Raw genomic sequence first — 18,986 nt, forward strand, 5'->3', positions numbered from 1 at the left:
CCTTCGCACAAAGCAAAAAACTGAGGAGCCCGTGGGAGCACGGGGGGTGTATAGGCAGAAGGGGAGGGGCTTAACACTTTTAAGTGTAATACTTTGTGCGGCCTCCGGAGGCATAGCCTATACACCCAATTGTCTGGGTCTCCCAATAGAGCGACAAAGAAAGGGGCTTTGCATGATAACGCTGCTAGCTCAGACACTCTCCGAAGTGAAGTGACTGCAACTAGGAAAACCACTTTCTGCGAAAGGCGTGCGAGAGAAATATCCCTCATTGGCTCGAACGGTGGTTTCTGAAGAACCATCAGCACCCTGTTCAGATCCCAGGGTTCTAACGGACGTTTGTAAGGAGGGACGATGTGAAAAACCCCCTGCAGGAACGTGCGTACCTGTGGAAGTCTGGCCAGGCGCTTCTGAAAAAACACAGAGAGCGCAGAGACTTGTCCCTTAAGGGAGCCGAGCGACAAACCCTTTTCCAATCCGGATTGAAGAAAAGACAAAAAAGTGGGCAAGGCAAATGGCCAGGGAGGAAAAACCCTGAGCAGAGCACCACGACAGGAATATTTTCCACATCCTGTGGTAGATCTTGGCGGACGTTGGTTTCCTAGCCTGTCTCATAGTGGCAATGACCTCTTGAGATAATCCTGAAGACGCTAAGATCCAGGACTCAATGGCCACACAGTCAGGTTGAGGGCCGCAGAATTCAGATGGAAAAACGGCCCTTGAGACAGCAAGTCTGGTCGGTCTGGTAGTGCCCACGGTTGGCCGACCGTGAGATGCCACAGATCCGGGTACCACGACCTCCTCGGCCAGTCTGGAGCGATGAGGATGGCGCGGCGGCAGTCGGCCCTGATCTTGCGTAACACTCTGGGCAACAGTGCCAGAGGAGGAAACACATAAGGGAGTTGAAACTGCGACCAATCCTGAACTAAGGCGTCTGCCGCCAGAGCTCTGTGATCGTGAGATCGTGCCATGAATGCCGTGACCTTGTTGTTGTGCCGGGACGCCATTAGGTCGCCGTCCGGCATCCCCCAGCGGCAACAGATCTCCTGAAACACGTCCGGGTGCAGGGACCATTCCCCTGCGTCCATGCCCTGGCGACTGAGAAAGTCTGCTTCCCAGTTTTCCACGCCCGGGATGTGAACTGCGGAGATGGTGGAGGCCGTGGCTTCCACCCACATCAAAATCCGCCGGACTTCCTGGAAGGCTTGCCGACTGCGTGTTCCGCCTTGGTGGTTGATGTAAGCCACCGCTGTGGAGTTGTCCGACTGAATTCGGATCTGCTTGCCTTCCAGCCACTGCTGGAACGCTTTTAGGGCAAGATACACTGCCCTGATCTCCAGAACATTGATCTGAAGTGAGGACTCTTGCTGAGTCCACGCCTGAGCCCTGTGGTGGAGAAAGACCGCTCCCCACCCTGACAGACTCGCGTCCGTCGTGACCACCGCCCAGGATGGGGGTAGGAAGGATTTCCCCTTCGATAATGAAGTGGGAAGAAGCCACCACCGAAGGGAAGCTTTGGTTGCCTGAGAGAGGGAGACGTTCCTGTCGAGGGACGTCGGCTTCCTGTCCCATTTGCGTAGGATGTCCCATTGAAGAGGACGAAGGTGAAACTGCGCGAAAGGGACTGCCTCCATTGCTGCCACCATCTTCCCCAGGAAGTGCATGAGGCGCCTCAAGGGGTGTGACTGACCCTGAAGGAGAGATTGCACCCCCGTCTATAGTGAACGCTGCTTGTTCAGCGGAAGCTTCACTATCGCTGAGAGGGTATGAAATTCCATGCCAAGATATGTCAGCGATTGGGCCGGTGTCAGATTTGACTTTGGAAAATTGATGATCCACCCGAAACTCTGGAGAGTCTCCAGAGTAGCGGTGAGGCTGTGCTGGCATGCCTCTTGAGAGGGAGCCTTGACCAGCAGATCGTCTAAGTAAGGGATCACCGAGTGAGCCTGAGAGTGGAGGACCGCCACTACTGCAGCCATGACCTTGGTGAAAACCCGTGGGGCTGTCGCCAGGCCGAACGGCAGTGCCACGAACTGAAGGTGTTCGTCTCCTATGGCGAAGCGCAGGAAGCGCTGATGCTCTGGAGCAATCGGTACGTGGAGATAAGCATCTTTTATATCGATCGATGCAAGGAAATCTCCTTGGGACATTGAGGCGATGACGGAGCGGAGGGATTCCATCCGGAACCGCCTGGTCTTTACGTGTTTGTTGAGCAGTTTTAGGTCCAGGACAGGACGGAAAGATCCGTCCTTCTTTGGAACCACAAACAGGTTGGAGTAAAAACCGTGACCCTGTTGCTGAAGAGGAACGGGGACCACCACTCCTTCTGCCTTCAGAGTGCCCAGCGCCTGCCGAAGAGCATCGGCTCGCTCGGGAGGCGGAGATGTTCTGAAAAATCGAGTCGGAGGACGAGAGCTGAACTCTATCCTGTAACCGTGAGACAGGATGTCTCTCACCCAACGGTCTTTTACCTGTGGCAGCCAAATGTCGGAAAAGCGGGAAAGCCTGCCACCGACCGAGGATGCGGTGTGAGGAGGCCGTAAGTCATGAGGAAGCCGCCTTGGTAGCGGCACCTCCAGCGGTCTTTTTAGGGCGTGACTTAGACCGCCATGGATCGGAGTTCCTCTGATCCTTCTGAGGCCTTTTGTACGAGGAGAATTGGGACCTGCCCGCACCCCGAAAGGACCGAAACCTCGACTGTCCCCTCCTCTGTTGGGGTAATTTTGGTTTGGCCTGGGGTAAGGATGTTTCCTTTCCCTTGGATTGTTTGATGATCTCATCCAGTCTCTCACCAAACAAACGGTCGCCAGAAAATGGCAAACCGGTTAAGGACTTTTTTGGAAGCCGAATCTGCCTTCCATTCCCGTAGCCACAGGGCCCTGCGTATTGCCACCGAATTGTCGGCTGCAACCGCCGTACGGCTCGCAGAGTCCAGGACAGCATTAATAGCGTAGGACGCAAATGCCGACGTTTGAGAAGTTATGGACGCCACTTGCGGCGCAGACGTACGTGTGAGTGCGTCAATTTGCGCTTGACCCGCTGAGATAGCTTGGAGTGCCCATACGGCTGCGAATGCTGGAGCAAAAGACGCGCCGATAGCCTCATAGATGGATTTCAACCAGAGCTCCATCTGTCTGTCAGTGGCATCCTTGAGCGAAGCCCCATCTTCAACTGCAACTAAGGATCTAGCCGCCAGTCTGGAGATTGGAGGATCCACCTTGGGACACTGAGTCCAGCCCTTGACCACGTCAGGGGGAAGGGATAACGTGTATCCTTAAGGCGCTTGGAAAAACGCTTATCTGGACAAACTCGGTGTTTCTGGACTGCCTCTCTGAAATCGGAGTGATCCAGAAACATACTCGTTGTACACTTGGGGAACCTGAAACGGAATTTCTCCTGCTGAGAGGCTGACTCCTCCGCTGGAGGAGCCGAGGGAGAAATATCCAGCATTTGATGTATGGACGCGATAAGATCATTCACTATGGCGTCACCATCAGGAGTATCAAGGTTCAGAGCGGCCTCAGGATCAGAATCCTGATCAGCTACCTCCGCTTCATCATACAGAGAGTCATCCCTCTGAGACCCTGCACAATGTGATGAGGTCGAGGGGATTTCCCAGCGAGCTCGCTTAGGCGGTCTGGGACTGCGGTCCGTGTTAGAGACCTCACCCTGGGATCTATGAGACACCCCGGGGGAACATTGTTGTTCCAACTGAGGGGAACCAGGGGGCAGTGATTCCACAGTGCCCATGGTCTGAGATACCGGTCTGGACTGCAAAGCTTCTAGAATCTTAGCCATAGTCTCAGAAAGTCTGTCAGTAAAAACTGCAAACTCCGTCCCTGTCACCTGGACAGTGTTAGCTGGTTGTTCCCCCTGGGCCCCCCTTAGCAGAGGCTCCGGCTGAGTAAGTGCCACAGGGGCCGAGCAGTGCACACAATGAGGGTCAGTGGAACCTGCCGGTAGCGAGGTTGTACATGCGGCGCAGGCAGCATAGTAAGCCTGTGTTTTGGCACCCCTGCTTCTTGTGGGCGCCATGTTGTTGTCTCCTTTGAGCAACACAACAGAGTATATAGCCAGAAATCAACTGTGCACCATACAGTGTAAAGTATAGCCTGTAAACATATAAACTATAATTACACTTCTGCACAAGTGGGGCCAGCACCTCAGGTGCTGCTTACCGCCCGCTTAAAGCGGTTGTGTGGCCACCAGAATCCCTGCCTGGGTCCCCCAGAGTTTGTCTCCCCTCTGCAGCGTCCGAGGAGCTGACAGGAATGGCTGCCGGCGTCCTGAGGAGAGGTGGGAGCCGTGGGCGTGACCCAGAAAGTGCGGGAACTGGTGCCCCACTGTGCACAGTGAGGAGGGTGGAGTATGCAAAGCATGCTCCAGCCCTCAGTGCTGCCGTGCTGTACAGCGTCCCGCCCTTCCCCTGACTGGCAGGGCTGGGGGCGGGAAGAAAAAGAGACTAGGCCCAAAAGCCGGGGACTCGAGTTATAAGCGCGGCCGGCGCAGAGTCCCCGGCGCACTAACAGTCCCAGCCGCGCCTCAGTAATAACAATGGCAGCGGCGGTCAGCGCGGTAGTCCCCATACACAAACACACTCAGCGACGCTGCAGTGTATAATGGCACAAACGCGGTCAGCGCCGCGGTCCCCGGTGCACTAGCACACCCAGCAATGCTGGAGTGTTGCTGTGCGCGGTCCCCACGGGGACACAGAGTACCTCAAAGTAGCAGGGCCATGTCCCTGAACGATACTCGGCTCCTATCCAGCAGGGTCCTCAGGAGCTGTGGATGGAGCACGGTCTCAGTGCCTGGAGACCGTTAGGATCCCACTTCACCCAGAGCCCTAAGGGGGATGGGGAAGGAAAACAGCATGTGGGCTCCAGCCTCCGTACCCGCAATGGATACCTCAACCTTAACAACACCGCCGACAAGAGTGGGGTGAGAAGGGAGCATGCTGGGGGCCCTATATGGGCCCACTTTTCTTCCATCCGACATAGTCAGCAGCTGCTGCTGACTAATCTGTGGAGCTATGCGTGCATGTCTGCCTCCTTCACACAAAGCAAAAAACTGAGGAGCCAGTGGGAGCACGGGGGGTGTATAGGCAGAAGGGGAGGGGCTTTACACTTTTAGTGTAATACTTTGTGCGGCCTCCGGAGGCATAGCCTATACACCCAATTGTCTGGGTCTCCCAATGGAGCGACAAAGAAATTAAAGTTTCCAAAATACTTGACAGTTTTTCATATTTTTTTTTTGTTAGCATGACTGGTCATCCATAGAGGCAAAGAGTCATGTTACTGCACTGGCATACAAGGCATTGTGATTCTCAGAAGTTAATTAGATTGTAACAAGATTCCATTACTTTTTAGAAAACAGTTTTAAACAAAAAAGTGCCCAAAGTGGTTTGAACAGAAATAGATCTGTCTACCTATTCAGTAAATATTGGAACATTTTTACAAAATTACAGAAAAAAAAAAAAAAGTTTCAACCCAAGAATAAAGTGATCTAGCAATACATAACAGATTAGTGGCTTATTCAGCCAAATGCCTTCTTCCCTGACTAGCAACATGGTTTAGACTCACTGTGCGTGCACATTAAGTCAGAGGGAAAAGCGGGATAGACCCCTTCAGACTTTCATCTCAGGCTAACAAAGGCTTACGAAATTCTGAAATCCAAGCTGCTCAATTAAATTGTTAGTTTCATGTAGTACTATAACCAGCATAATAATAAAGCACGCAGTCTCCTTTATATCTTAGGATCCATGAGACACTGAGATAAAGCTTACCACAGGTCTGGAATCCTCTCTCTCTAAGATCTTCTGCGCTTGATCAGCTGGAAATCTGAGTACTGTAGTGATAACTTTCGCCATTGTCTTCATAAAGAAAAAAATAGAAATTGGAAGGTGCATTAAAAACAAAAAGGTGAATGTGAGCTAATGAATTAGATGCACATTGTTTCTGGGCAGATTAAAGGGGATATTCCAAAAAAAGGTAATAAAAATAACTAAATCGGATAAAGTATATTTATATATTACAAATTTTACTAAATACCTTTATTTAAAATGTAGCAGAAAGGTAACCTTTAGTTAGTGCACTATCAGGATTTGAGATATGTCAGCTCCCAGCAGTTTCCCAAGTCTTAAGGCCCAGTCACACACAACGACTTACCAGCGATCCCAAAAACGATGCGACTTGATAGGGATCGCAGGTAAGTCGCTGGGAGGTCGCTGGTGAGATGTCACACAGTCAGATCTTACCAGCAATGCAGGAACAATAAAGGTCGCTGTAGCGACATGTATAATGATCTCAGCAGTCACTGTGACCCTGTCACACAGTGTCAAACACAGCGATGTGTCCTGCCCAGCAGGACATCGCCTTTGAAGAAAATGGCCTGGACCATTCTGCAACGACCAGCGATCTCACAGCAGGGGCCTGATCGCTGGTGTCACATATAACAAGATCGCTAACGGGATCGCTACTGCGTCACGGAAACCGTGACTCAGCTAGGATCTCGCTAGCGATCTCGTTATGTGTGACGGTACCTTTAGGATGGGCTGTGTAAAGACGTCTGCTGTAGACAGATATCGGGTGAGGGCAGCGTCCTGTCAGGTATTGTGAACTTGCATTTGTGTTTACTGAATCTGACAGGACAAGGGGAGGACAGTCTGTATAGTTTATTCCAGTAGCTTCATGCAATCTTCCCGCCCTCCAGTCAAGCTGATGAGATAAATGTTCAATCTCTGTCAGTTAGAAAGGTTATATTCTGCCTTCGTCCGCTCTGCTCCACCGCTTGTCCTATCTGGTTCAGTGAACAGAGCAATACCTGACAAAGACGCTACCCTCACCTGATTTATGTCTCCAGCAGATGCCTTTACGCAGCCCGTCCTAAGACTTTATCAAATTTTAAAAAAAAAACAAAAAAAACAAGGTTTTGTGCAAAATAAAGATCTGTGCAGCTTCCTTATGGGAATGACAGGTTATATCTTAAAATGCTTAAAATTTCAAGAAAGAAATGTTATGTTGTATAGAACATAGCACCTTGTTTGACATCTGAGACCTCACTGTCAGCAAGACACCTAGCTTTGTATGGCCATCTTGAATGGCCTTAAAGAGGACCCATCAGTAAGTAAAAAGCAGCTAATTTATGCACTTTTTATTTTCACTGTTCTGCTGAGTAGTCCGTTAACTTTTTTTAAAGGGAATGTATCGCGTTTATTTTTGTAAAATATATAGTATTTGTGAAAATCGCAGCTTATTTAGTTTTTATGTAATTCTAATTTTACTGGAGGCACTGGGGGCCATGCTGGATTTGCTGTGTGTGTAACAACAGTTACTCACTCCTTTATGGCAGCCCCTGTGCATAGAGAACGATCCGACCCCATCAGTAACGTTACAATGGGCGTCTGCTGTGACCTGGACGCGCCCCCTGGGCTGTGCAGATCACAGCAGAGGGAGGAGATCAGCGCCATCATTGTGGAGCTCACAGCCTATGCTGTTTGCTCCACTATACTCCTGTCAACCGCCAGAATACGCGAGTACGGGCCGCCTAACCTCCCCTCCCCTCGTTACCATCTCCGATGACACACCATCCCTCCGCTCTCCCCAGCCCCCGCTCTGCCCCAGCTACTGCTACCACCGCCTCTCCCCCCGCCGTTACCGTCTCCAATGACACCCCCTCCCTCCCCTCTACCCAGCCACCGGTCTGCCCGCCGCCGCTGCTGTGTATGTGTGCCACTGCATGTGAATACCGCCGCTGATATCGCTGATACTGTCTGCACTGCTGTGTATCTAATCTTCTCCTGTGTGATACTGTCTGCACGGCTGTGTATCTAATCCTCTCCTGTGTGATACTGTCTGCTGAGCCGTGTATCTAATCCTCTCCTGTGTGATACTGTCTGCTGAGCCGTGTATCTAATCCTCTCCTGTGTGATACTGTCTGCACGGCTGTGTATCTAATTCTATCCTGTGTGATACTGTCTGCACGGCTGTGTATCTAATCCTATCCTGTGTGATACTATCTTCTCAGCCGTTTATCTAATCCTATATTGTGATACTGTCTGCAGGGCTCTGTATCTAATCCTCTCCTGGGTGATACTGTCTTCTGAGCCGTTTATCTAATCCTATCCTGTGTGATACGGTCTGCAGGGTTGTGTATCTAATCCTCTCCTGTGTGATACTGTCTGCTGAGCTGTGTATCTAATCCTATCCTGTGCGACACTCCTGCTGTCCATGGTGACACTTTAGACATTTCTGGTCACCAACAAAATGGCTCTGCACTATGTCCCTACATGTCATTCTCTGTTATGTGTTGTAAACACTCAGATTAGGAGGGGGGGAGCGTGCCATCACACACAGGAGAGCAGACTCCGCCCACTTTACTGCAACTGTAATGTGAGTTTTTTCTACAGTTGGATTTATGTAGGATTTCAGAAGCTGCTCCCCCTAGTGTTTAACAGTGGAAACAGTGGAAGATATAAAACTTTATTTTTCTTTATATTTTGCTCAATTAAAAAAAAATAATATTTAAACAAAACATTAAAATATTATTACTTTACATTTTTTCACCTATTGAATTTTTTTTTTTCCTGACGATACATTCCCCTTAAATACGATAAGCGGATCCAAACATGAGCATATTTGTTTAGTGCTGATTTTTACAGTCTTTTCCCAAAAGGTCTGTAGACTAAAAACATGTCCCCAGATATTCCTGTGAGCCATGCCCTCTTGGTAAAGACCATACAAATTTGAGGTAAAAAAAGCCTATATCTCTGGAACCGTATAGCGATTTTTAGAAAAACAACAAAACAAAATACTCAAGAGAGCAGCGGAAATAAAATAAGAGCAAAAACACGTTTGTAATGTTATTTTAGTTATGAAATTAACAAGTGTGTAGCTAATTACCTTAGTCTCCTTCCCCATCATATACTCAAACAATATGTTTCTCAAATACTCAAATTCTGTGGGCTCACCAAAAACCGACACATCGGTGTACTGATGATTAACATCTGTAGTAAAAATAAAAAGATCTAATTACAAACTCAATTATATTAAAAACCACTAGTTGACAACTCCAAGAGCAATAGCCATTTATAAAGATGTGAGGATAACGTTATCAAATTTAGTCAATGCAATGTCCTGAGATTTTTCACAGCAATAATATCATAAGGAAAATAGATCCTATTTTATATATATATTATATATATATATATATATATATATATATATATATATATATATATATATATATATATATATATATATATATGTAATCCACAACTGTAGTGTACGGACAGATTAAGTGGCGATCTACACTGCATGTGCTACAGATTAGCCTCACTGTAAATACATGGGAACAAGCATTCTACCGAATGCTTATTCCGGTGATTATTGGTTCTTAGATAGTAAATGCTCAAATTAAGTAACTATTTAATTCAGAGTGCAATCTATTCACATTACAAAACAGCAATGGTTAACAGTTTCCTACTCACTTTTATAAGGAGTCCCAAGAGGAGTGACAAAAACACCACGTGAGTAGTTTTTTAACTGATCTTCCAACGTGTTAATCTATACAAAAAAAAAAAATGGTTAAAAGAATAAAAAAATTATCATCATCATACACTCATACACCATGTTCTACAAGAGTATTTCTAATAATGACAGGTCTCTTCCATACCAAGCAGTTGTTTATTGATAATCGCTAAAGATAAAGAGATCTGACGACATTCAAATTTGCAACATTTAACTGAAAAATTTGATTTGCAGCAAATGTATTCCTGGCAAATTGAATATCCCTTATTATGCCAAGACACTCTAGGACATACATGAAAAATGTTGAGAAGGAAAAAGCCACACAATACTCACCTCACTGCTAACCTCCACTACTCACTGTCCCCCTTGTGCTTTGCACCTCTTCTTACCAACACCACATGCATCTTCACACTAGGTCAGGACTAGGTGTGGGATGTCCATAAGCATGTGTAAGGACATTCTGGACCTAGGAAGTCCTGGTCCAGACTGCCAGTCATAGAGCACTTTCTGTAGTCCCAGTCTGGTATGACGAGGCCCTTTAGGTGTAAGAGCACAGTGGTGATTAGAAGAGGTGGCCAGGACAGTATTTAGCGGAGATGGTCAGGAGATTTTTTTTTAACCTTTTGCCAGCTCAGCAAAAAGGTGGCTACCTGGCTGTCACCTTGCTGAACTCGTGCAGAACAAAATTACAAAAAAACAAAACTGCATTTTGGAGAATATTTATTTTTTTAAATTCCATTTCAATTCAACACCACTTGAAAAAATTTGCCTAACAATAGATATACAGTAAAAAAGCTAATGCTACAGCTACCACATGGAGGCTACAGCAAGTCAACCAATAAACCTTATCTCACAAGCCCATGCATAGAGATTCTATGAGCAGGTTCATTTGTGGCCACCATCAAAATGTATGTTCTCCTTATAGCGGAGTGGTACAGCTTTTAAGCTATAAGTGTCTACACAGAATTTTGATAAAAGATCATTTAAAAATACTATAATCACCTTACCTTCTCATGAAGTTCCTGTTCTATTAGCTTGGAATCATTTAATTGTGTGGTTCTCTTTGCCAATTGTGCCTATAGAAGAAACACAAACAGTCTATTCTAGAACAAAGAACTTAAAATAAACTACTACTAAACTTATTTGTCTAGGATACACATGTGCACACCCCTTCATGAATCATGAACATATGAAGAGTAGTGTGCGCATCCGTGAGCCACGGCAAAAATGATACTACACAATCAGAGACTGGAGTCAGATTCCTGGAGTGGGGAACGCCACAGCTCGTCATGAATTAGATGAGAGAGTAACGTCCCGACCCATTTTGGTGGAGTTAGAAGAAACTGATGTGAAAAAAAAAACAAAACAACATTAAGAAAGCTTTGGCGAAGATTTCCTGAAATATGGTCAATATGATTACTTTAAGATCCTGATTCATCAAAGCGTTTAGGTCAGAACACTGGAGTAAAACAATCTGAAAAGTAACTCTTTATATTAACATGGAAAATAGGTGGAGAGGATTTGGTGCAGGAGTGGCTAGGACCACCTGTCGGGCTCATCAAAAGTGGCAGCATTTCTTCCTCCAGAGTCCCTGAATGGAGTAACATTTTTGCTGAGGTGCACAGACAAGATGCGCTGAATTTATTAACAGCAGTGCACCACACATCTTATTCCTGCACAAAAAGACTGTAAAAGAGGTACAATGATGTCATTTACAAAAAAAATAAAGTTGCTCATTGTAGCTAGATCTTACTTGAATTTCCTCATGATCTGGCTCCTGAAAGAAAGAAAGAAAAAAAAAAAAAAAGTATTTGTTAAACAGGCCGTTTGTGCAGATATATCCAACATACATATACCCCGCAGCTCACCTCTCCTTGTGCGGCCTCCTCCTCCTGCCTCTGTGACAGTTCGTCCTGTAATTTTTCTTGTTGCTCCTGTAACTCAGTGACTTTCGCTGTCATTTCTTCTTCTCGTGCCTACAACAGGATAATCAAAGAGTGAAGTACAATATGTACAATACATTACAAGACAGTACACTCACAAATGTCACCTCACGTCTCAGCAACAAAAAGAATGTCACAGGTCTGACTTGAAATCTATGCTTGCATTTCCTTCTAGCAGTTACTAACTAGGAGAGGAACTCTTAGGAGAAAGCACACCATGCACACCCATGGCTGGTACCTCTTGAGACCAAGCAATCGATAGTAGTTTGTCCCAGTGAACTGAATACAGCTTTATGTGGTTGAAGAATATTCTTTGCAGCTCCTGTAAGGGTATGTGTGCCATAAACTTTTCATGTACATATAAACAATGTAAAAATGTGCCATATACCTTGCTCTTCCGTCCAGAAAGAAATGCTGATTATTAGTAAAGGTCTAATAAACCAAAAGCAATAAAAAACGGATTTGTATGTACTCACCGTAAAGAAGGGAATTTTGTTACTTACCGTAAATTCCTTTTCTTCTAGCTCCAATTGGGAGACCCAGACGATTGGGGTGTATAGCTACTGCCTCCGGAGACCACACAAAGTATTACACTAAAAAGTGTAAGGCCCCTCCCCTTCTGCATATACACCCCCCGTGGATCACGGGCTGCTTCAGTTTTAGTGCAAAAGCAAGAAGGAGGAAAGCCAATAACTGGTTAAACAATTCAATCCGAAGGAACATCTGAGAACTGAAACCATTCAACATGAACAACATGTGTACCCGAACAACCAAAAAATCCCGAAGGAACAGGGGCGGATGCTGGGTCTCCCAATTGGAGCTAGAAGAAAAGGAATTTACGGTAAGTAACAAAATTCCCTTCTTCTTCGGCGCTCCATTGGGAGACCCAGACGATTGGGACGTCCAAAAGCAGTCCCTGGGTGGGTAAATTAATACCTCAAGTTTGGACTGTAAAAACAGCCCTTCCCTACATGGAGGCAACCGCCGCCTGCAGGACTCTTCTACTTAGGCTGGCATCCGCCTAAGCGTAGGCATGCACCTGATAACGCTTGGTGAAGGTGTGCAGACTCGCCCAGGTAGCCGCCTGGCACACCTGCTGAGCCGTAGCCTGGTGCCGTAATGTCCAGGACGCACCCACGGCTCTGGTAGAATGGGCCTTCAGCCCTGATGGAACCGGAAGCCCAGCAGAACGGTAGGCTTCAAGAATTGGTTCCTTGATCCATCGAGCCAGGGTGGATTTGGAAGCCTGCGACCCTTTGCGCTGACCAGCGACAAGTACAAAGGGTGCATCCGAGCGGCGCAGGGGCGCCGTGCGGGAAATGTAGATTCTGAGCGCTCTCATCAGATCCAACAAATACAAATCCAATTCATATCGATGAACTGGATGAGGACAAAAGGAAGGTAAGGAAATATCCTGACTGAGATGAAAAGGGGGATACCACCTTAGGGAGAAACCCCGGAATCAGGCGCAGCACTACCTTGTCTTGGTGAAACACCAAGAAGGGAGCTTTGGATGACCGCGCTGCGAGCTCGGACACTCTCTGAAGAGACGTGACCGCTACCAAAAAGGCCACTTTCTGTGAAAGTCGAGAAAGTGAAACATCCCTCAGAGGCTCAAAGGGCGGCTCCTGGAGAGCAATTAGTACCCTGTTCAGATCCCATGGGTCTAACGGCCTCTTGTACGGAGGGACAATGTGACAAACCCCCTGCAGGAACGTGCGTACCTGAGGAAGTCACCCTATGCGCTTCTGAAAGAATACAGACAGCGCTGGGACTCGTCCGTTAAGGGAGCCGAGCGACAAACCTTTTCCCAAACCAGATTGCAGGAAGGAAGGAAAAGTAGGCAATGCAAATGTCCAGGGAGACACTCCCTGAGCAGAGCACTAAGATAAGAATATCTTCCACGTCTTGTGGTGGATCTCGGCAGACGTCGGCTTCCTAGCCCGTCTCATGGTGACAATGACGTCTTGAGATAATCCTGAAGACGCCAGGATCCAGGACTCAATGGCCACCAGTCAGGTTCAGGGCTGTAGAATTCAGATGGAAAAAACGGCCCTTGGGACAGTAAGTCTGGCCGGTCTGGTAGTGCCCACGGTTGGCCGACCGTGAGATGCCACAGATGCAGGTACCACGACCTCCTCGGCCAGTCTGGGGCGACGAGGATGGCGCGGCGGCAATCGGAGCTGATCTTGCGTAGCCCTCTGGGCAACAGTGTCAGAGGGGGAAACACATAGGGTAGCTGGAACTGCGACCAATCCTGAACTAAGGCGCCTGCCGCCAGAGCTCTTTGATCGTGAGACCGCGCCATGAAAATCGGGCCCTTGTTGTTGTGCCGAGACGCCATTAGGTCGACGTCCGGCCTCCCCCAGCGGCTACAGATTTCTTGAGACCCGTCCGGGTGCAGAGACCATTCCCCTGCGTCCATGCCCTGGCGACTGAGGAAGTCTGCTTCCCAGTTTTCTACGCCCGGGATGTGAACTGCGGATATGGTGTATGCTCTGTCTTCCACCCACATCAGAATCCGCCGGACTTCCTGGGAGGCTTGCCGACTGCGTGTTCCGCCTTGGTGGTTGATGTATGCCACCGCTGCGAAGTTGTCCGACTGAATTCGGATCTGTTTGCCTTCCAGCCTCTGCTGGAAGGCTTGCAGGGCAAGATACCCTGCCCAGATTTCCAGAACATTGATCTGAAGGGTGGACTCCTCTGAAGAGAGTCCTTGCCCGTCTGAGAAAGGGGTACGTTCCTGTCTAGGGACGTTGACTTCCCATCCCATTGGCGAAGAATGTCCTATAGAAGTGGACGCAGATGAAACTGCGCGAAAAGGACTGCCTCTGCATGAGGCGTCTTAAGGGGTGTGACTGGCCTTGAAGGAGAGACTGCACCCCCGTCTGTAGTGAACGCTGTATGTCCAGCGGGAGCTGCACTATCGCTGAGAGAGTGTGAAGCTCCATGCCAAGATATGTCAGCGATTGGGTCGGTGTCAGATTTAACTTTGAAAAGTTTATGATCCACCCGAAACTCTGGAGAGTCTCCAGCGCCACGTTCAGGCTGTGTTGGCATGCCTCTTGAGAGGGTGCCTTGACAAGTAGATCGTCCAAGTAAGGGATCACAGAGTGACCCTGAGAGTGCAGGACTACTCCCACTGCTGCCATGAACTTGTGAAAAGCCGTGGGGCTGTCGCCAGACCGAAGGGCAGGGCTACGAACTGAAGATGCTCGTCTTCAATAACGAATCGTAGCCAACGCCGGTGCTCTGGAGCAATCGGCACGTGGAGATAAGCATCCTGATGTCTATTGACGCTAGGAAATCTCCTTGAGATATGGAGGCAATGACGGAGCGGAGGGATTCCATCCGGAACCGCCTGGTTTTCACGTGCTTGTTGAGCAGGTTTAGGTCCAAAACGGAACGGAAGAGCCGTCGTTTTTTGGTACCACAACCAGATTGGAGTAAAAACCGTATCTTGTTCCTGAGGAGGAACAGGGATTACCACTCATTCTGCCTGCAGAAGAGCATCGGCTCGGTCGGGAGGTGAGGAAGTTCTGAAAATCTAGTCGGAGGACGAGAATAGAACTCTATCCTGTACACGTGAGACAAAATGTCTCTCACCCACCGGTCTTTGACCTGTGGCAGCTAAATGTCGCCAAAGCGGGAGAGTCTGCCACCGACCGCGGATGCGGAGAGAGAGAGCTGAACGTCATGAGGAAACCGCCTTGGTAGCGGTTCCTCCGGCTGCCTTCCTTGGGCGTGATTGAGCCTGCCAGGAATCTGCGCCTCTCTGAGCTTTTTGAGTCCTTTTGGACGAGGACAATTGGGACCTGCCCGAGCCTGGGAAGGACCGAAACCTCGACTGTCCCTTCCTCTGTTGGGTTGTTTGATCTGGACTGGTGTAAGGAAGAGTCCTTACCCTTGGACTGTTTAATGATTTCATCCAATCGCTCACCAAACAGTCTGTCACCAGATAACGGCAAACTGGTTAAGCACTTTTTTGGAAGCAGAATCTGCTTTCCATTCCCTCAACCACAAGGCTCTGCGTAAAACCACGGAGTTGGCGGACGCCACTGACGTACGGCTCGTAGAGTGCAGGACAGCATTAATAGCGTAAGTCGCAATGCAGACATTGCGAGGTTAAGGACGCCATCTGCGGCACAGATGTACATGTGACAGTGTCCACGTGCGCAAGACCAGCTGAAAAAGCTTGGAATGCCCATACGGCTGCGAATGCCGGAGCAACCGACACGCCGATAGCTTCATAGACAGAATTCAACCAGAGGACCATCTGTCTGTCAATGGCATCTTTAAGTGAAGTCCCATCTTCCACTGCAACTATGGATCTAGCCGCAAGCCTGGAGATAGGGGAATCCACCTTTGGACACTGGGTCCAGCGCTTGACCACGTCAGGGAGAAAAAAGGATAACGTGTATCCTTAATACGATTGGAGAACGCTTATCTGGATAAGTGTGGTGTTTCCGGATTGCTTCTCTGAAGTCAGAGTGGCCAGAAAAGTCTCAATATACGCTTGAGGTACTGAAAAGGGATTTCTCCTGCTGTGAAGCTGACTCCTCCACCGGAGGAGCTGAGGGAGAAATATCCAACATTCCCTTGATGGACGCTAGAAGATCATTCACTATGGCGTCACCATCCGGAGTATCCGGATTGAGAGCGGTCTCAGGATCAGAGTCCTGATCAGCTACGTCTGCCTCATCATACAGAGAGTCCCGCTGGGACCCTAACCAGTGATGAAGCCGAGTGCCGCTCCCAGCGAGCTCGCTTAGACTGTCTGGGACTGTCGTCCGTGTCAGAGTCTGCGCCCTGGGATGCATGGGACCCCCCCGGAGCACTGATTTGTTCCAAATGAGGGCGTATCAACATTGCCCATGGTCCGTCTGGACTGCAAGGTCTCTAAGATGTTAGTCACAGTCACAGACCTATCAGCCGAAACTGCAACTCCGTCCCTGTCCCTGGACAGGGTTCACAGGTGGTTCCTTTAGCCACCTCTAGCAGAGACCCCGGCTGACCAAGTGCTACAGGGGAGCATTGCACACAATGGGGACAGTGGAACCTGCCGTGTGGAACAGTATCACGTGCAGTACAAGCAGCATAGAAAGCCTGTGCCTTGGCACCCTTTCTTTTTTGCTGCTGCTGTCTAGCCATCTAGAAGCATATAGCCAAGAATAGCGACCGTACAGTGCAATGTATAGCATACAAGCAGAAAGTACAAATGAACACTTCAGCACATGCAGTACAAGCAGCATAGAAAGCCTGTGCCTCAGCACCCTTGCTTTTTTGCTGCTGTTGTCCAGCTATCTAGGAGTATATAGCCAAGAATAGCGACCGTACAGTGCAGTGTATAGCATACCAGCATAAAGTACAAATGAACACTTCAGCACATGCAATACAAGCAGCCTAGAAAGCCTGTGCCTTAGCACCCTTGCTTTTTGCTGCTATAGTCTAGCCATCTAGGCATAAAGTACAAATGGCATTAGTGGGGTCAGCACTTCAGGTGCTGCTTACCGCCCGCCCAAAGGCGGGTGTGTGGTCGCCCGAATCCTGTGACTGGTTGCCCAGAGCTTGTCTCCCTTCTCCAGCCCAGACTGCGTGCAGGAATGGCTGCCGGCGTCTTGTGAAGAGGGGCGGGCCGTGGGCGTGCCCCAGACAAGAGCGGGAAACTGGCGTCCCACTGAGTCCAGTGAAGGGGGCTGGAGAATGCAAAGCAGACTCCAGCTCTCGGCGCTGACTGTCTGTACAGCGTCCCGCCCCTCCCCTGACTGGCAGGGCTGGGGGCGGGAACGAAGCGAAAACTAGGCCGCAAAGCCGGGGACTCGAGTAATAAGCGCGGCCGTCCTATGTGCACGGCCAGCGCGGAAGTCCCCGGCGCACCACAAGTCCCAGCCGCGCCACAGTGTAAAACACCCCGCAGCGGCCGGCGCGGCAGTTTCTAACACATAAATTCACTCAGCAAAGCTGCAGTGAATAATAGCACAAGCGCTCCGCGCTGTTGTCCCCGGCGCACTAGCACTCCCAGCAATGCTGGTGTGTGTGTGCGCCATGTGTACGGGGACACAGAGTACCTTAATGTAGCAGGGCCCTGTCCCTGACGATACCCAGCTCCATATCCAGCAGGATCTCCGGGTCTGTGGATGGAGCCCGGTCTCAGTGCCTGGAGACCGGTAAGATCCCACTTCACCCAGAGCCCCCAGGGGGGATGGGGAAGGAAAACAGCATGTGGGCTCCAGCCTCCGTACCCGCAATGGGTACCTCAACCTTAACAAACACCCGACAAAAGTGGGGTGAGAAGGGAGCATGCTGGGGGCCCTAGTATGGGCCCTCTTTTCTTCCATCCGACATAGTCAGCAGCTGCTGCTGACTAAAAACAGTGGAGCTATGCGTGGATGTCTGACCTCCTTCGCACAAAGCATGAAAACTGAAGCAGCCCGTGATCCACGGGGGGTGTATATGCAGAAGGGGAGGGGCCTTACACTTTTTAGTGTAATACTTTGTGTGGCCTCCGGAGGCAGTAGCTATACACCCCAATCGTCTGGGTCTCCCAATGGAGCGCCGAAGAAATCGTTTTCTCTTAGCCATCATTGGGGGACACAGGACCATGGACCATGGGTGTTATGCTGCTTATCCATAGGAGGACACTAAGTAGATGCAAAGATGTTAGCTCCTCCCCTGCAGTATACACCCCCTCGCCCAGCCAGGCTACTTCAGTTTCAGTACACAAGCAGTAGGATAAGAAGTAACAAAAAAACGTGAGTGAATACTCATAACAAAAAAGTACTGAGACAGAAAAAAGCTAAGGCCGAACAGGGCAAAAGGCAGAGTGCTGTGTCCCCCAATGATGGCTAAGAGAAAACGATTTTACGGTGAGTACACAAAAATCCGTTTTTCTCTGACGCCTCATTGGGGAACACAGGACCATGGGACGTCCTAAAGCAGTCCATGGGTGGGTAAACAATAAACAACGCAACCCAAGGACTAGGAACCAGTCCCAGATAGCCAGGAGCGCCTACTGAGATAGGTACTCCACTTTCGTTTGCAGAATTTTCCTACCTAGGTTCGCCTCAGCCGAAGCCTGGGTATGGACTCAGGAATGCTTTGAAACAGTATGTAGGCAAGACCAGGTCGCAGCCTTACACCTCTGTTCCACTGAAGCCTGATGCCTAATGGCCCAAGAGGCACCAACTGCTCGCGTGGAATGAGTCCGCAGCCCACTAGGAATGGGCTTGAGTTGCAAGCGGTAGACCTCCTGGATCGCAGAGCGAATCCAGCGAGCCAGCGTTGCCTATGTAGCTGCCTCTCCTTTCTTAGGCCTTTCAAGAATGACGAACAAGGAGTCTATGTTCCTAAAGGGGCTGTCCTGGGTACGTAATATCTGAGAGCCCTCACAAGGTCTAGCGAATGTAGAACTCTTTCCACCCTATGGACTGGGTGCGGACAAAAGGAAGGCAGAACAATGTCCTCGTTCATATGAAACGGGGAAGTAACCTTCAGAAGAAAATCCGGAAGGGGGCGTAGAACC

General features: G+C 49.1%; 1 protein-coding gene across 5 annotated transcripts in view; it reads right to left on the reverse strand.

The window, feature by feature from the left end:
- GOLGA4 (golgin A4) overlaps positions 1-18,986 on the reverse strand; it is a 246,749-nt gene that overhangs the window by 46,365 nt on the left and 181,398 nt on the right. For all 5 annotated transcript variants that reach the window (XM_075315051.1, XM_075315054.1, XM_075315052.1 and 2 more), the window contains 6 exons: positions 11,390-11,497; positions 11,275-11,298; positions 10,529-10,597; positions 9,482-9,557; positions 8,895-8,998; positions 5,780-5,866 (listed from right to left, as the gene is read on the reverse strand). In XM_075315051.1, coding sequence (XP_075171166.1) covers positions 5,780-5,866; positions 8,895-8,998; positions 9,482-9,557; positions 10,529-10,597; positions 11,275-11,298; positions 11,390-11,497 — 468 coding nt within the window. The remainder of the gene's footprint in view (positions 1-5,779; positions 5,867-8,894; positions 8,999-9,481; positions 9,558-10,528; positions 10,598-11,274; positions 11,299-11,389; positions 11,498-18,986) is intronic.

Source organism: Anomaloglossus baeobatrachus, chromosome 6 (genome assembly GCF_048569485.1).
Source record: "Anomaloglossus baeobatrachus isolate aAnoBae1 chromosome 6, aAnoBae1.hap1, whole genome shotgun sequence".
In the NCBI taxonomy this organism is placed as follows: Eukaryota; Metazoa; Chordata; class Amphibia; order Anura; family Aromobatidae; genus Anomaloglossus; species Anomaloglossus baeobatrachus.